Source organism: Bos taurus, chromosome 23 (assembly GCF_002263795.3).
Source record: "Bos taurus isolate L1 Dominette 01449 registration number 42190680 breed Hereford chromosome 23, ARS-UCD2.0, whole genome shotgun sequence".
Classification (NCBI taxonomy): domain Eukaryota; kingdom Metazoa; phylum Chordata; class Mammalia; order Artiodactyla; family Bovidae; genus Bos; species Bos taurus.
The window spans coordinates 50,359,168-50,373,932 of record NC_037350.1 but is presented as its reverse complement, the minus strand read 5'-3'; the positions used below and the strand labels follow the sequence as shown (position 1 = coordinate 50,373,932).

The following is a 14,765-nucleotide window of genomic DNA, read 5'->3' as shown; positions in this document are numbered from 1 at the left end:
GTGAGAAAACCATTCCTCTCCCCAGGACTTAGGACGTGGAGCAAGTCAGCTCCAGGAGCTGTTTTCTCTCTGCGCTTCAACAAGGACACATCCTAGCAAAAGCTGTATCACCTTGTCTGTGAGGCGAATCATCCCTGGAAAAAGAAATCACACGGCAAGTCGTGGCTGGCCACGCTGAGGAGCACATGGGCAGGACTTGCATCTCTGGCGAGTCTTTATTTTCATAAACAGATAAGGAAACAGGATGCTCGCCTCTTTCCTTGGTCTGTGGTTCCCTGCCCCTGGCCTGGCTAGGTCAAGATTTTCTATTTTTTCTTCTTTGGTCAGAGCTAAGGAGATACAAGGAGGCCACCAGGGCAGCCCAGGTGGGTTAAATTACTTGGGTGTCTCGCGCAGCCTCAGAGGCGGCCGGACCCCGCCTGCAGCCACCTCTCGCAGTTCAGCATCGCTCCGTCTCTGGCTCCTGCCAACGGTCTTCCAGGTACAGGCTCCTGGGGAAGATGCCAACGCTCTCTGGTTTATGTCCTAATTACGCAACCCCGTTTCCCTTTGGTGAACTTAAGGAAACTACAGTTTAAAGGAGGGAGTCTTTGGCTGGAATGCACCATAGAAAAATTCCAAAGCAGAAAAAGCCTTAAGCAATCCTGCACAGGAAAGCAGTTTCCCACACCAGCAGCACATCTCAGAACAGGGCCCACCTTCACAATGAGCTCCACAAGCCTTGAGATCTGCCAAAACCATGGCTCTCCCCACTTACAATGCCAGGCACCTGCGAGATGGGAAAGAGAACCACATCCTGTCTCTTCTGAGAAAGTTCAGAGCTTTCCAGCAGACGCACGAAGTGAGACAGAAACCTGCCGGTGGGAGGGATAAAACGCCAGGGCTGTTTAAAATTTATCTCCCAAATCATCAACGCCTCTGGTGTGAAAGCTTCGGCAGAGAAATATTTTAACCCCGTGACCAGGTTCACTCAAGAAATTGCCTTGAGTGAAACAAATGGCCAAGCATTCGCCAAGCATGGGTGCCACGTGTGGACGAAGCAAGCACGCTGCTTAGAAGTTCAGAGTCGCCAGCCCCGAGGGCCGAGGGCTGGGGTCTGCAGCGCCCATCACCAGCCTCTGTTTCCTCCAAGACCGCCAGAGGGAGGGGCTGCCCCCGCCCAACGCACAGCACGCCCGGCCCGATGCTGTCCATTTAGAACTTTCTTTGCTTTTTTGAGCCTCTCAAACTTAGTTCTCCTGCCGTCTCTCAATCAACCCCTTGATTCACGCTGTTCGAATATCATCTCAGTGAACTCCAGAAAATCAATGACATTCTTCTTCTTTACGTTAATTTTGCTATATCACATATCATATCAACTTGAGAGCGGGTCACTAGGGCACGCTTGGAAATTCTCACCACGTGGTTATCCGCCGTGACTTCTGGTTTATAATTCCAAGCTAAGAAAATGTAACTCTTTATTTATGCCCTGTTTCATTTCAGAGAAAACATGACTGCTCACACAAGTCCATACAATAAAATAACACTGAACTTATGGCAAAATGAAAATGGGACAAAGGAAAAATGAAAGCAAAAAATTTCAAATAAAACTAGGAATGGGGCCAGCATTTAAAGCTCAGCTTGCCGAGCCCACACACATGCTAGATAAGATTCAAAGTTTTCCAAGCTCCCCAGCAGTCAGCAGAAAGAGAATCACTTATGGGTGGAAAACTACACCGGCCCGCTGGTCAGATCAGCCACCATCTGCTTCTGTAAATAAGGGCTTGCTGGGACACAGCCACACCCAATCATTTACATCTTATTTACTTCTTAGTGCTGGAGAAGACTCTGGAGAGTCCCTTGGACAGCAAGATGAAACCATTTGTCTATCCTAAAGGAAATCTTGGAGAAGGCAATGGCACCTCACTCCAGTACTCTTGCTTGGAAAATCCCATGGATGGAGGAGCCTGGTAGGCTGCGGTCCATGGGGTCGCTAAGAGTCGGACACAACTGAGCGACTTCACTTTGACTTTTCACTTTCATGCATTGGAGAAGGAAATGGCAACCCACTCCAGTGTTCTTGCCTGGAGAATCCCAGGGGCGGGGGAGCCTGGTGGGCTGATGTCTATGGCGTCGCACAGAGTCGGACACGACTGAAGTGACTTAGCTTAGCTTAGCTTAAAGGAAATCTACCCTGAATATTCATTGGAAGGACTGATGCTGAAGCTGAAGCTCCAATACTTTGGCCACTTGATGCGAAGAGCCAACTCATTGGAAAAGACCCTGATGCTGGGGAAGATTGAAGGCAGGAGGAGAAGGGGGCGACAGAGGATGAGATGGTTCGGTGGTATCACTGACTTAACGGACATGCGTTTGAGCAAGCTCTGGGAGATGGTGAAGGACAGGGAAGCCTGGCGTGCTGCAGTCCATGGGTCACAAAGAGTCAGACACGGCTTAGTGACTGAACAATGATAGGATATCACAGCAGAGCTGAGTACCTGCCCTGGAATAAAACATTTACCACCTGGCTCTTTAGAGAAGAAAGTCTGCCGACCCTGGGGTTACTTGGTTCTGCACCCGTCAGGTAACCACAGAGCTTTCCTGGGATAAGCATACTCCCTATATGGTTCTGAAGTACAGAGAACTTTCCACTGTCAAGAGCTCACCGTGTAATCTCTTGAAAAACATCCTTAGCTTCAATTTTCACAGTCACAGGCTTTACAGGGCCATCGGCGATTCTAAGTGAGGCTGAAAGGGTGTCATGGGGGTAGTTTTTCTCCAGGTCTGCTGAAGGCAGGGGAGTCTGCAGAGATGGCCAGTGCGGGTCCTCCCACTCCTGATGAGAGGCCGTCAGGGCTACTGGGTCGGGCTCCTCTTCCGCTGAGCCCCAAGGGTTCCCCCGAGCCCTCCCTGCGGTCGCTGACAGCAGTGGGCATGCAAGATAAACCTGATATGTCAGCTTTGCTTTAAGGCTCTTTTCTGTGAACGTCCTCTGCGCTGAGTTTGACAGGCACCGGGGTGGTGAGCTGGAGGCCGTTTCCCTGCTCAGTTCCCGAAGCCTGCTGTCCCATTCTGCCAGCCTGCAGAGCTGCCCCTAGAGCAGGGCCCTCGAGGAGGCACAGCACGGCGCCCGCCCGTGAGAACCGGAGCCCCGTGGGGATGGGGCCCTGGGGAGCAGACCCCACACGCCAGTACACACCCAGGGCCTGCGGGCCCGAGACGAGGGCTGGGGTCTCCTCCAGAAAGGGGGCCGCTCCTCTGTGCAGACCACGGGGGCAGGGAGGGAGGAGGGCCCAGGCAGCTCCTACGGAAGCGCTCAGGCTCAACACCCACCCCTGAGACCTCTGTTCAGAGAGACGAGCCCTCCACAGGGTCACCCTGACCCGCTGACCGGGGACACGTACATTTCTAAAAACCCCCCAGAGCAAGGCTTCCAGGATAAATGCAAATAACCTCGAAACGGCGATGTCTAAGAAACCACAACTCAAGTCAACGTCAGAAGAAGACAACAGAACAGCCCACTGCGGATTCCGGAGAACACATCTGTAGTCCTTTTCTTCTCTGTGACGATAAAACCATGCTGTGATCGACTATAGTTCTGTCCTCTACAACAGGGAACAAAATCCAGCTTATTTAACAGTGTCATTAAAGGGATCATCCACTAAACGAAGGTAGCCACACCTTAAGATAATCAGAGCTATCCTTATCGACCCCTCTAGAAATTGCTACTTAATCTCTGATCCTACACGTGTTGTCAAAGGGAAAGAAAAAGGAAATGTGTTATAAATAATCATATTATTCCTTACAGTTCTTTGCACACCATGATTAAAAAATATAAAACTGGAAAATAAACAGCCACGCCTAAAACCTTCCTTCTCCTTGTGGGTGTGCACCATGCGCTAGAAAACACCAACCACAGAGAAGCCAGACAGGCTTCCTTGACAGGGGAGTCCACACGGCGCCCACACGGCGGGTCAACAGAGGACAGTTTCTTCACCCTGAGAAGATTGCCACTCAACTCTCCCAACACCAGCGCTCAGGGTTCAAGTCCAGACCACTCAGGCCACACGGGAATGTGGGACACTTGGACCCTGCATGGCCTCAGCGAAAAACACAAAGAAAGAAAACTCTTAAGAAATCCATGAGAACACGGAGCCCACACCAAACGTGAGCCACTTGGTTTGCTCTCTGGAGCCAAGCGCGGGGACGCCTGGGTACATCTGGGTTTGGAGGAGCACGAGACGTCAACACGGAGGACCCCGGCCCCTGCGGTGGGCCAAGCCCCACTTCTCCAGGCACGATGCAACCCTCCATGGGCTCCAAGCTGGAGCTCAGGCTGGACGGCGGGTGAGACGCACAGCCCGGGAGCAGGGTCCTCGCCGCAGAAGACACCGTCCTCTGCGCTCCAGAGCTGCAGGATGCAGACGCCAGCCTGAACCTCGCACGCGCCGGCCACACGCTCCCTCACCTCCTCTAGGCCCCCCCGAAGGCCCCTACTTACGCAGCGCGTACAGGGTGAGGGTCACTCCCGCCAGGCAGAACCCTTCGAAGAACCTGAGTGTGCTGAACATGGTCACATTCACAGACAGCGCCACGGTCAGTCCGAAGATGAGGATGAAGATGATGGAGAAGAGCAGCACGGGCCGCCGGCCGAACCTGCACACGGACAGGGACGCGGTCAGTCATCGCCGGACAGGCCGGGGCCCAGGGGCCAGCAGGTGCTGGGTGGGGACCCCACGGAGTCTGCATCCCTCCTGGACCCTCGTGGGGATGCCCAGGGGCAGGGGGCCCTCAGGGTACGCACACCCACCCCTCGTCATGTAGATAAGGGAATACAGGTCAACAGCTGCTGTGCGACAGACGTGAGACGGGAACTGATTCCTGTTGGCCAGTCTACTCCTGAGTTTATGGGGGTAATTCAATAGAACCAACAGTAACTCCCCAAACTTCTACCTTGGCACCCCCAGCATAAAACGGCTTGGAGGCTGTGACCTTTGGAATTGGCTCCAGAGTCAACATAGACACAGGGTGAGCGGCTTCCAGCTGTTTCTCTGAGTTGTTGACTAGACTGGCCTCGACCTCGCCCGCGGCCTGGTGGAGCCAAGGGCTGAGCCGGCGGCGGGCTGGTTTCAGCTCCACGATGAGGAATGACCAGAAGGGAGCACAGACTGAACGGGGGTGGCCTGAGCTGTAAGGATGCACGTGGACCTGGAAGGGAGGTCCCCAGGGGCCCGTCCTCTGCACTGGGGAAAGGCCAGCGCACCCTGGGCGGGTGGTCACAGGGCTGGCCCAAGCGGGCTCGGGGAGCACCAGGGATGTGCTTCCAGGCGTGGCGGGGGGTGGAGGGGTGGCCCTCGGCCTGGGGCGGCCCTTGCTCGCCACCCCTCCCGGACCGAGCCTCACACACAAGGATGGGCGTGGCACAGCCAGCGTGGACTAGGAGAGCTCCCAGAGAGGCTGGACTCTATTTGCCAAGGGAACAGGGTCCACGCCTGGAACCCCCAACACCTGGACGTCCACCTGGAAGGGAAACGTCCAGAAGGGCAAACAGAAACAAGGAGCAGGTCTGGGGGTGCCTGTGGTTGGGGTGAGAACGGCCGAGACCAGGAGTGGGCAGAAGAGGGGAACGTTCTAAACGCAGTGTGTGCCAGTGGCCACAGGTATGGCTCTGCACAGACACCAGAACTCACTGACCTGTGCACTTAACACGCGTGAGCTGCATGGTGTGCAAACCACCCCTCGGTTTAAATGGTTTTAAAAAAGCAATGCGCGGTAGCGGCCGGCCTTGCCTGTGCAGGAGACGGATGTGATTTCCTCACACTCTGGGGGCGGGACCCCCAGGACACCATCTCACTCAGGACTCCTGAGGCCCGCCCATCACTCCGGGTTACAGAAATGGCCAGGGCTGTGAGCTCAATGCAACGGAAGTCGATTTTCTGGTCGAGATTTTAGCCGTTACTTCCCTTCACCTGTGCTGGGGTCACTTAGCCCTTACCAGGAACGACTACAGGAAGTTCTGTCCAAATCCAACTCGTCTACAGAAATGAACTTAAACACGGCTCGGCTGGCCTATTAAATGGAGGAAACCAGAGTCTAACTTATCCCTCTTTATTCCCCTTTGCTTCCCCGTCTGTTCTGCGCTGCAGTGTCAAGATCACTAACAGGACTACAGACCGTGCACCAAGCAGCCGTGGGTCTTCCTACGTCCGGCCTCCCAGACGCCCACCGGACACAGTCTGCTCCTCTGTCCTGACACTTTAGGGAAGACCCTGGATTTCTGCTTAACTTGTAGAAACAATTCTAAATCTTTCCCTCCAAAGTGGCTGCTAAAGTCATTAAGTGAAAATTCGTATCAGGAATGGGGGGCAAACATGGTCTTCAAAGTCAGAGCCCTGGCCCCAATCCCAGGCTCCCTGGGGACTGAGGTGCCGAGCAAGACCCGCTGGGTCCCGTGAGCCTCCGGCTCTCTTCAAGAAGGGCCATCGGGTGTACATATGTGCACGTGTTTAGAAGCCCCTGGGGTTCAAGTGGGCCCTGGCTCTCCCCAGAGCAGAGGTCTCCCACCAGATGACCAGTAGACTCGCACTCTCAAATCTGCGATGCAGAGGCATCATCGGTCAGCCAGGACCTGTGACAGGCAGAACATCAGCCTTGGGGGTGTCCCTGTCCTAACCCCCTGAGGCTGTGCCACCTCTCACGGCACAAGGGACTCTGCAGATGGCGTCAGAGTGAAGGGCCTCGAGGTGAGGCGGCTGTGCTGGGAGCCTCTCCTGGCCACATGGAACCAGGAGACAGTCCATGAGAAGGACCTGACCAGCCACGGTGGGCTCAGACTAGGAGTGGGGCCAGGAGCCAAGGAACAGGAGAGCCTCTGCTGCTGTTCAGTTGCCAAGTCGTGCCTGACCCCGGGGACTGTAGCCCGCGAGGCTCCTCTCTCCATGGGAGTCTCCAGGCAAGAATCCTGGAGTGGGTTCTTCCTGACCCAAGGATCGAACCTGTGCCTCTTGCATCTCCTGCATTGGCAGGCGGATTCTTCACCACTGAGCCACCTGGGAAGCGCGGGAGAGTCTCTGGAAGTTGGAAAAAAACTCCTTCGCCGTCAGTGGCCAAGCTCAGCCCAGGGCCAGAGGGACGGGGTCTGCAGGGCAGCCCATACACAGCCTCCCAGGACCGGTGGGATGAGAAAGGTGCAGAGTCCAGCAAGACCCAGCAAGAGAGGGAGCCAGGTCATCTGGCCAGAGCCCCTGACCCAGCTGGCCCCCAGCCTCCACCTAAACTAACACGTTACCTGCAGGACATGCTGTCCAGCCCAGACTGAACGTGTGTGCAAAACAGTCACCTTTAAAAAGCACAAACAAGAAGCCATGCAGCTGAAGTTTCAGGAGACATCGACTGGGGTCTTGGCATAACCTGCGGCCCGATCAGCTTCCCGACACGGCCGTGCAATGGTGCCAGCGGCTGTGAGACCCGGACTTCCCTCTCTACGTGTTTATCTCCTTTGAAGCAAGGCTCCGGCAGGGAGTAAAATGCTAACAATAAATCAGTCAAGGGTGGAAAATACCAAACCTTCAAACTGGAACTGAGGCCCACTCCGAATGTTCAGAAAGCCGCAGCGCAAGCTGCCTGCCCCGACCCTCTGGGCACCCCTGGCCCACTCCCCGCCACCCACAAACTTGGAGAAGTGGCTGCAGCTCAGACCCTGGCTGCTTGCCAAGGAAGACCCCACTCTCTCTCGTCTTGGTCCCCGGGGCCGGTGTGTGATCAGGGAGGCCGAACACCATCGATGGGAAAGGCATAAGAAACCACAAAACCACCTGTAAACAGCTTAAACCACTGTAGACCTCTTAGGCGAAGTCTGCATTTACTTTCCCTATTAAATCACTGAATCAGGACACCAAGACTTTAGTCAAGTCCGTGTTTTTAGGAAGAAGTGATGTGGTTATATTACTCTTATTTTCCCAACCTATTTCAGTGTAGGTTTCTGGGAAACAAAATTCCTTGTGGTTAAAACATTGGGATTGGAGGGTCTTTTAGGTCAGTATAGCTCACTCTGAAAACATTTAAAAGTTCAAGTATTTGGTTTGAAAAAAAAAAAAAAAAACCAAAACCCTCGTTCTTTCCCAATCCTGTTCCTCCCCTCCCCCTCAAAAAGCTCACCACCAAACCCCATGTGAGGGCCTGTGTGGGTTTCCACAGGTCACTCCCAGCATCTCTGCTCCTGCCCCGGGGGTGATGTCCTTAAGAAGCACTTACAGATGATGACTCAGCAAATTCTGAACACACAGGCAATCGCACTTCATGTTAATGCAAGGAACACCCAGTTAGATGCCAGCTTTTGGGGAAGAACTTTTCAGACCTTGAAAGTGGTCTCTCTGGGCTCCCCCACCCGCCGCGGGCACCCCCATAGCGCCAGCCAGCCGTCTCAGCTGACCAGGACAGAGGGCACCCCGGGGCATAGCCTCGGCCTCAAGGAGCCTGCTCTGAATCACTGCCAGCTTTACTAAGTCTGGGATTCAAGATGCCCTTATTTGTAAATAAAGCCCCTTAAAGAGAAAGAATGTCAAGCAGGGAGGGGTCCCCACACCTCTCTTCTTCGGCAGCCCCCCGTTCCCCGCCAACCCCAGCAGCACAGGGCCACGGCCATGCTATTCGGGCGAGTCCCCACTGCTGACACAAGCCCCGTGACTCAGTCCACACCTGTGGAGTCTGGCTCTGGGGCCGCTAGGAGCTTAGTTTCAAATGCTGGTTCTTCAACCTAAGGGCATCCGGGGATGTTACTTAAACGTCTGTGCTTCTGTTTTTAACCCAGGAGATAAGGGTGAGGCCGGTTTTCCACTGGGAAACAGGGGAGCTGTGCGGAGGGGCCCTTTTAATCCACGGAGACACTCAGCACGGAGTCTGGCGACACAGGCGTCGGTGAGGGCGGGCTGTTAACGCCACCACTCCCACCGCGGCAACCTGCATCTCCATCCCACCACCATCTCGCTCCCCCGGAACCCTCACCTGGCCCCTCACCCGCCCAAGGAAAGCACATTTATTCTTGTCTCTGGTCCCCACCCCTCCGCCTGGCCTGCCCAGCCGCCACCCACAGCCGGCCACTTTTCAGAGCCCAGCTCCGTGTGGGCCTGCAGAAGCATCTCCTGGCCAAGCCACCTTACAAGGACGGTCCCTCTCTGAGGTCTGCCTGCGTCTGGCCAGGTCTCGAGGGTGAGGAGTGCGGCTGCCCTGTTCCTGTCTTTTGAAGCCCCTGGTCTGTCTATGCATGCTCAGGGCCCAGCCCTTAAAGCCTGAAGCCACATTCCCAGGCTCCTTCTAACCTCGCTCTCTCAGGAGGAGATGGGCGGCTGGCTGCAGGCTGGTTTTGCTAGATTCTAGCAGCCAGGGAATTGCAATGAATTTAAATTCTCACTTCAAAAGGGTCTGCTCTATGCACTGGCAGCTCTCTCTGTCTGAACTCTGCAGGGGGCGGCTGCCCCCATCAGCTCTGGCCCCAGTGCCAGGGCGGGGGGGGGGGGGGGGGGGGGGGGGGGGAGCCTCGGTCGGGTCGCCGCAAGCTCAGGCCGACCTCGCCTGGGGAGGCCGCAGAGGCTGCTGCGGCTCCGAGGGGTGTGGTGTGGCAGGCATGCGGGTACTTACCAGTCAGCAATGCATCCAGTTATCAGGTAGCCAAAGATCAATCCAACCAGTAGGGAGAACTTAGCGACATGGACCTTCCAGGCATTATCACACACAAGGTCCCACTAGAGAGGGGCAAACAGAAAACAGGTCAGAGAGAAACGCACAGAGAGGCCGGCGTCATCAATCACAGCGCGCCGATCACGCGCATCCCACACACCACTGGGCGTCTCTCAGTGGTTTGGACAAGCCAACGAGAAGTACCACCTGGCCACAGAAGGCAGTGTGATGCTTTTGTCTGGGGCAGAGGACAGAAGTCCGCAGGGTCTGGTGCCCTGATGCCATCTCGGGGCGGGGGGTTCCTCCCTCCATCCCGGTGGGGAGGCAAGGCCAGGCGTCCCCGGGCACCGACACAGCTAGCACACGCCCCGCAGTGGGAAGCCCCCACCAGCTTCTGCACAGCGTGTCACCACAGCACGAGCTCTGTGTTTCCAGCCCGAAAACCCCCCAAACTTCACAAGTCATCTTAATAGTTAAGACGGTTAGCGGTCAATACTGAACTATCCACATGAAGCAGTCTTACATTTTCCTTGTCAATGCCGCGCGTGTTTCCCCATATTCCAGGCTAAAGCCACCTGCTCCACTTGGAGAGAAAGCCAATCAGTTGGTGCACACAACCTTTAGACTAGTTTTACAACTAAGCTTTATTATTTAAAAAAAAAAAAAAACAGCCCTCCAATCTTTCCCTCCTGCTTTGGCAGAAGTGGGAGAGAGACGCACGTCTGCTCCCTCCGAGTGACGTGTGTCCACGTGGAGCACACATGGGCACCGGCCCTCAGTCCGCGGGCAGCTGATGGCTGGGTCCAAGGGGCAAAGCACCAGGGTCTCCGCATCAACGGGCTTCGGGAAGAGCCGCACCTCTGCACCAGCCTCCGTGGAGGAGGCACCACCGCCTGTGACACCGCCTGCTGGACTCCGGGGGACACACCGAGAGTGGGGCACCGCTGGTCGCACAAGTCGCATCACTAAAGACGCAGATTCATCACAGGCTTCTTTACAGGGTTGCCGTCCCCCTGTGTCTGCTCAGGTCCGCAGCAGCAGCGGCAGCAGCGTCACCTGGGAAGTCGCCGGAAATGCGCCTTCTCGGGCCCAGGCCAGACCCCACGGCAGGTTTTGGAGGAAGCGCAGCGAGGCGGTTTAACAAGCCATCCAGGTGACCGTGAGGCTTCCCCGGGGCGGCCGTGTCCCTGCCCATTCGAATTCGGTGAATGAGCTTCCCAGGCCGGGGCTCAAACAATCCACCCCCGGGCGCAGGGGGCGGGCAGAGGGTCCAGGGAACACACCCGGCAGGGCTGGCCGGTGCAGCCCACTCCAGCTCAGAAGACTGGAGGGGCAGCTAAGGCGGCTTCTGGAGGCCAGCCTGGAAAACCAACACTCACGTGTACCTGGCTTCTAGCAGCAAACGTATTCGTAACAACATACACCTTCCGCGGCGCACCCTGTGTCTAACCTGGGACACGCAGCCCGAAGTGCTGCTGTGAGTCACAGCATTAGAAGCAGAGGAGTGTCGACTCTTTGCCCCCATGGTTTCGACTCAGAGGCTGCTCCGTCTTCTCTCCTCTCTGCCCTCCCGTGAGTCACAGCCCCGGATGCGCCAGCGTGTGTGGAGTCTGTACCCCCCGCCCCGCTTTCTACCTTCTGAGGCTGCTCCTGCTATTTTCCCATCTCTCCTCATGGCCCACAGGGTAACCGATCCTCAGGGTACCAGCTGCATCGCCCCGCCCAGCTGCCCTGCGGGCCGAGGAGAGGCTGACAGCCCCTATGATCATCGCAGCCCACTGCCATGGCAGCTCCCCGCACCTCCGCCTGGCACACGCTTGGCAGGGGAAGGGCATGCCCTGTCCCAGGTGCTGCTGGGGGAGGGGGAGGGTGGGGGTGCCCACTCTGCCCTCAGTCTCCACCCAGACGTCCCACTGGGAGCTGATCTGAGGTCAAGTGATGCCCAAGGCACATTCTGCTTGTAGGAGCCAGCCAGGAGGCATCAGAGCACAAAAGCATTCGGAAAGGGGGTGGGGGCTGGGGGCTGCCAACACTGCTGTGCGCTCAGGCCTGCGAACCACAACTGGACCCGGCCCTGGGCAGCCACCACCCAATCTGGCTGCTACCTAAAGAGATGTCCAGGGCAACCTCTGTCAATTAGCAAGGCGGGAACAGAAGACTGACTGGCCGAGCAGACAGGACCGGGGGCGGGATCCAGGACAAGGTGGCGACCTGGCGCCCTAACCCCCTCAACCAGGCGCCAGGGCAGACAGCATCTCTGAGTCAGCAAGAAAACCGCCCCAGACAGCCCCACAAACTCCTCGAGATAAAGATCCCCTGCCTCGGGTCTATTGGACACCCCCAAGCCTGGAGTCCCCCCTGGAGGCACATTCCATATACCAGGCAGGTGGGACCGGGATCTTTTGTCTGACCTCCACGTCTGATGAGAATAAAGTACACTCAGATGGGCTACGATCTCTGGAAGGATTTCAGGAGTCTAAGGAAGCCCTGGAGATCACTTAGCTTCCAAGACTTGCCCCATTCCCAGTAAGATAAGGCTGGGCTTCCCTGGTGGCTCAGGGATAAAGACTTCGCCTGCCAGTGTGGCAGACACGGGTTCGATCCCTGGCCTGGGAAGTCCCCACGTGCCATGGCCCATGAGCCAGGAACCCATGAGCCATAATTACTGAGCTGGGGCGCTAGAGTCGGGAACCACAGTGCTGAGCCATGAGCCACAAATACTGAAGCCCCACGGGTCCTGGAGCCTGCGGTGTGCAAAAAGAGAGACCATTGCTCACCCCAGCTAGAGAGAGTCTGCATGTAGCAGTTAAGACCCAGCACAGCCAGAAATAAATACAAAAATAGACAAAATTATAAGAAAAAAAAAGATATAGCAATTAGTCATTTCGCTCAGCAAAGGCGTGTTCAAAAAGTCTAAACTGTGCAAAACCAGGACTCAGGGGTGTGGGTTTCGTCCCTTGAGGTCATCTGCTGTCACCTGCCTCTTCTCACGCCGCCCACACCAATCACCAGTCAGTCACCAATGCCCAAGGGCGCTCCGTGCCCAGCGCGCCAGCACCCGCCCCCACCCCGTCCGCTCCGCAGACAGCCTGCTTCACGGGGACCTGCGGGGGTCCACACGCCACCCTTCTGCTGTGGGTGCCCGCGGGGAGAGCTGGAAAACGCCGCTTCCGGACTGCTTACTGCTAAGCTTTCCCACGTGGCTGGGGTTCAGCTGGTGATCTGCCCCTCAAAATAACCTTCCGCGCGTACCCTGAAGCTGACTTCCGGGGTGACTGAATTAGGAAGAGAGTGAAGTGGGGGCATATGGGAGCACGCCCTCAGCTGCCCGCGAATTCTGAGTGCTGGCTTCATGACCCATCTCCCTGGGGAGGCGGGGACGGGGCCCGCACATCACCATCCCCCACCCCCGAACTCACACGGGGTCTCCACGCGTTAACCCTTCAGACCCACGCCCTGCCTCAACAAAGGCGGGAACAGTCCTCTAATTTAGCGCTTCATCACTCCATCAGCGAGTCTGCCAAGGCCGTGCTGTGTACAAGTCGTGGCCCGTTTTACAGTCTGACACTTGCTTTGTTTGCTGTTGTTCCAGGACCAGGGATGGTCCTCAGTTAGGGGGAGACCCAGAATGTGATCTCAATCTTAGTTGCCCGTGTTTTTTTTTTTTTTTTTTTAAGGCAGTAGTTACAGAACATCTGGTGAACTGTTTACCTACCTATACATTTCAAGGATAAGCTAAAAAGATAGTAACTGATAACTGATATTACTTTCTGAGGAATAATCTAATTGCTTGACTTGCCAGAGGGGAGGAATATTCACGGAGGAAACTAATGAAATTTCTAAAGAAGATGGAGAATAAATGGGACGGGAGGAAAAGAACCTTATTTTCAGCGGTAATGAATACTCTGATAAAGAGAAATGCAAACAAGAACATAAAGACGGACGGAAACAGATTACTTATCCAATTCTGAGGTAAAGAGGGGCTCCCTACGGATAAAAACTCAAGGAGGGAAAACTACCCAAGGAAAAGATGATGGATTTTATAAGTGGATCTGTCACTCCTGAGTTATTATTCATATTACTTATTTAAAATCTCCTCACATCAAAAATAACATAAGCAATATTATAAAGACTTAAATTTTAGGATACATTGGAAGGGGATAGGAGTCTGTCAGCCCCTGGAAAGGCCACTTTGGCACAGGGGTGATCATCTGGAGGCAAAGGAGGATCAGCAGATGCAGAAAGCAGCCTCCTCAGAGCCCCTTCACCCACTGAAAAGCAGAAACTCTGGAGGACCGGAGAGGGCCATAAACCCCGCCTCCGGGGAAGCCCGAGGCTGTGAAGACACAGCCGGTGCTGAGATGTGTCTGTAAACAACCTCAGGGACAGATTAGGAGTCTGGGACTGACAACTGGACACACTGCATTTGTAAAGCAATCGACAAGGGCCTGCTGCACACCACAGGGGCGCTACTCGACGTTCTGAACAACCTCAACGGGAGAAGAATTTGAAAAGACCAGGTGTACGTGTGAAGGGAACTGAATCGCTTTGCGGTACACTAACACAACATTCTAAGTGAACTATGCTCCAATATAAAATAAAAACGTCGAAAAACCTCACGGAAACAACCCTCACCTTCCATTGCTGCTAAGTCACTTCAGTCATGTCCAACTCTGTGCGACTTCATAGACGGCAGCCCACTATGCTCCTCTGTCCCTGGGATTCTCCAGGCAAGAACACTGGAGTGGGTTGCTGTTTCCTTCTCCAGTGCATGCAAGAGAAAAGTGAAAGTGAAGTAGCTCAGTCGTGTCTGACTCTTAGCGACCCCATGGACTGCAGCCCAACAGGCTCCTCCGTCCATGGGATTTTCCAGCCAAGAGTACTGGAGTGGGGTGCCATCACCTTCCATTAGTTCCCCCCATATATTTACTTCCCAAGTCTGCTGCCCCGAAAAGCCCGGACCCTTCTCCCCCTTTTCTGCAGGCCTGTTGTCCTTTGTTACGATGCTCCGTGAGCCCAGGCTCTGCCCTTCCTTCTGAGCGCTCCGTGTGCCCGGGTGCACTTGGCAGTGAACCCTGGTTCCCTCTTGTTCAGCCGCCTTCCCTCAGTCT

General features: G+C 55.4%; 1 protein-coding gene across 4 annotated transcripts in view; it reads right to left on the bottom strand.

Moving 5' to 3' along the window:
* The window catches only part of SLC22A23 (solute carrier family 22 member 23), a 135,749-nt gene that overhangs the window by 87,417 nt on the left and 33,567 nt on the right, over window positions 1-14,765 (bottom strand). For 2 of the 4 annotated variants that reach the window (XM_005223883.5, XM_005223884.4), the window contains exons 2-3: window positions 9,616-9,719; window positions 4,481-4,635 (exon numbers count right to left, since the gene is read on the bottom strand). The exons of 1 other annotated variant lie outside the window; for it this stretch is intronic. In XM_005223883.5, the coding sequence (XP_005223940.2) occupies window positions 4,481-4,635; window positions 9,616-9,719 (259 nt within the window). 4 annotated transcript variants of the gene reach the window in all.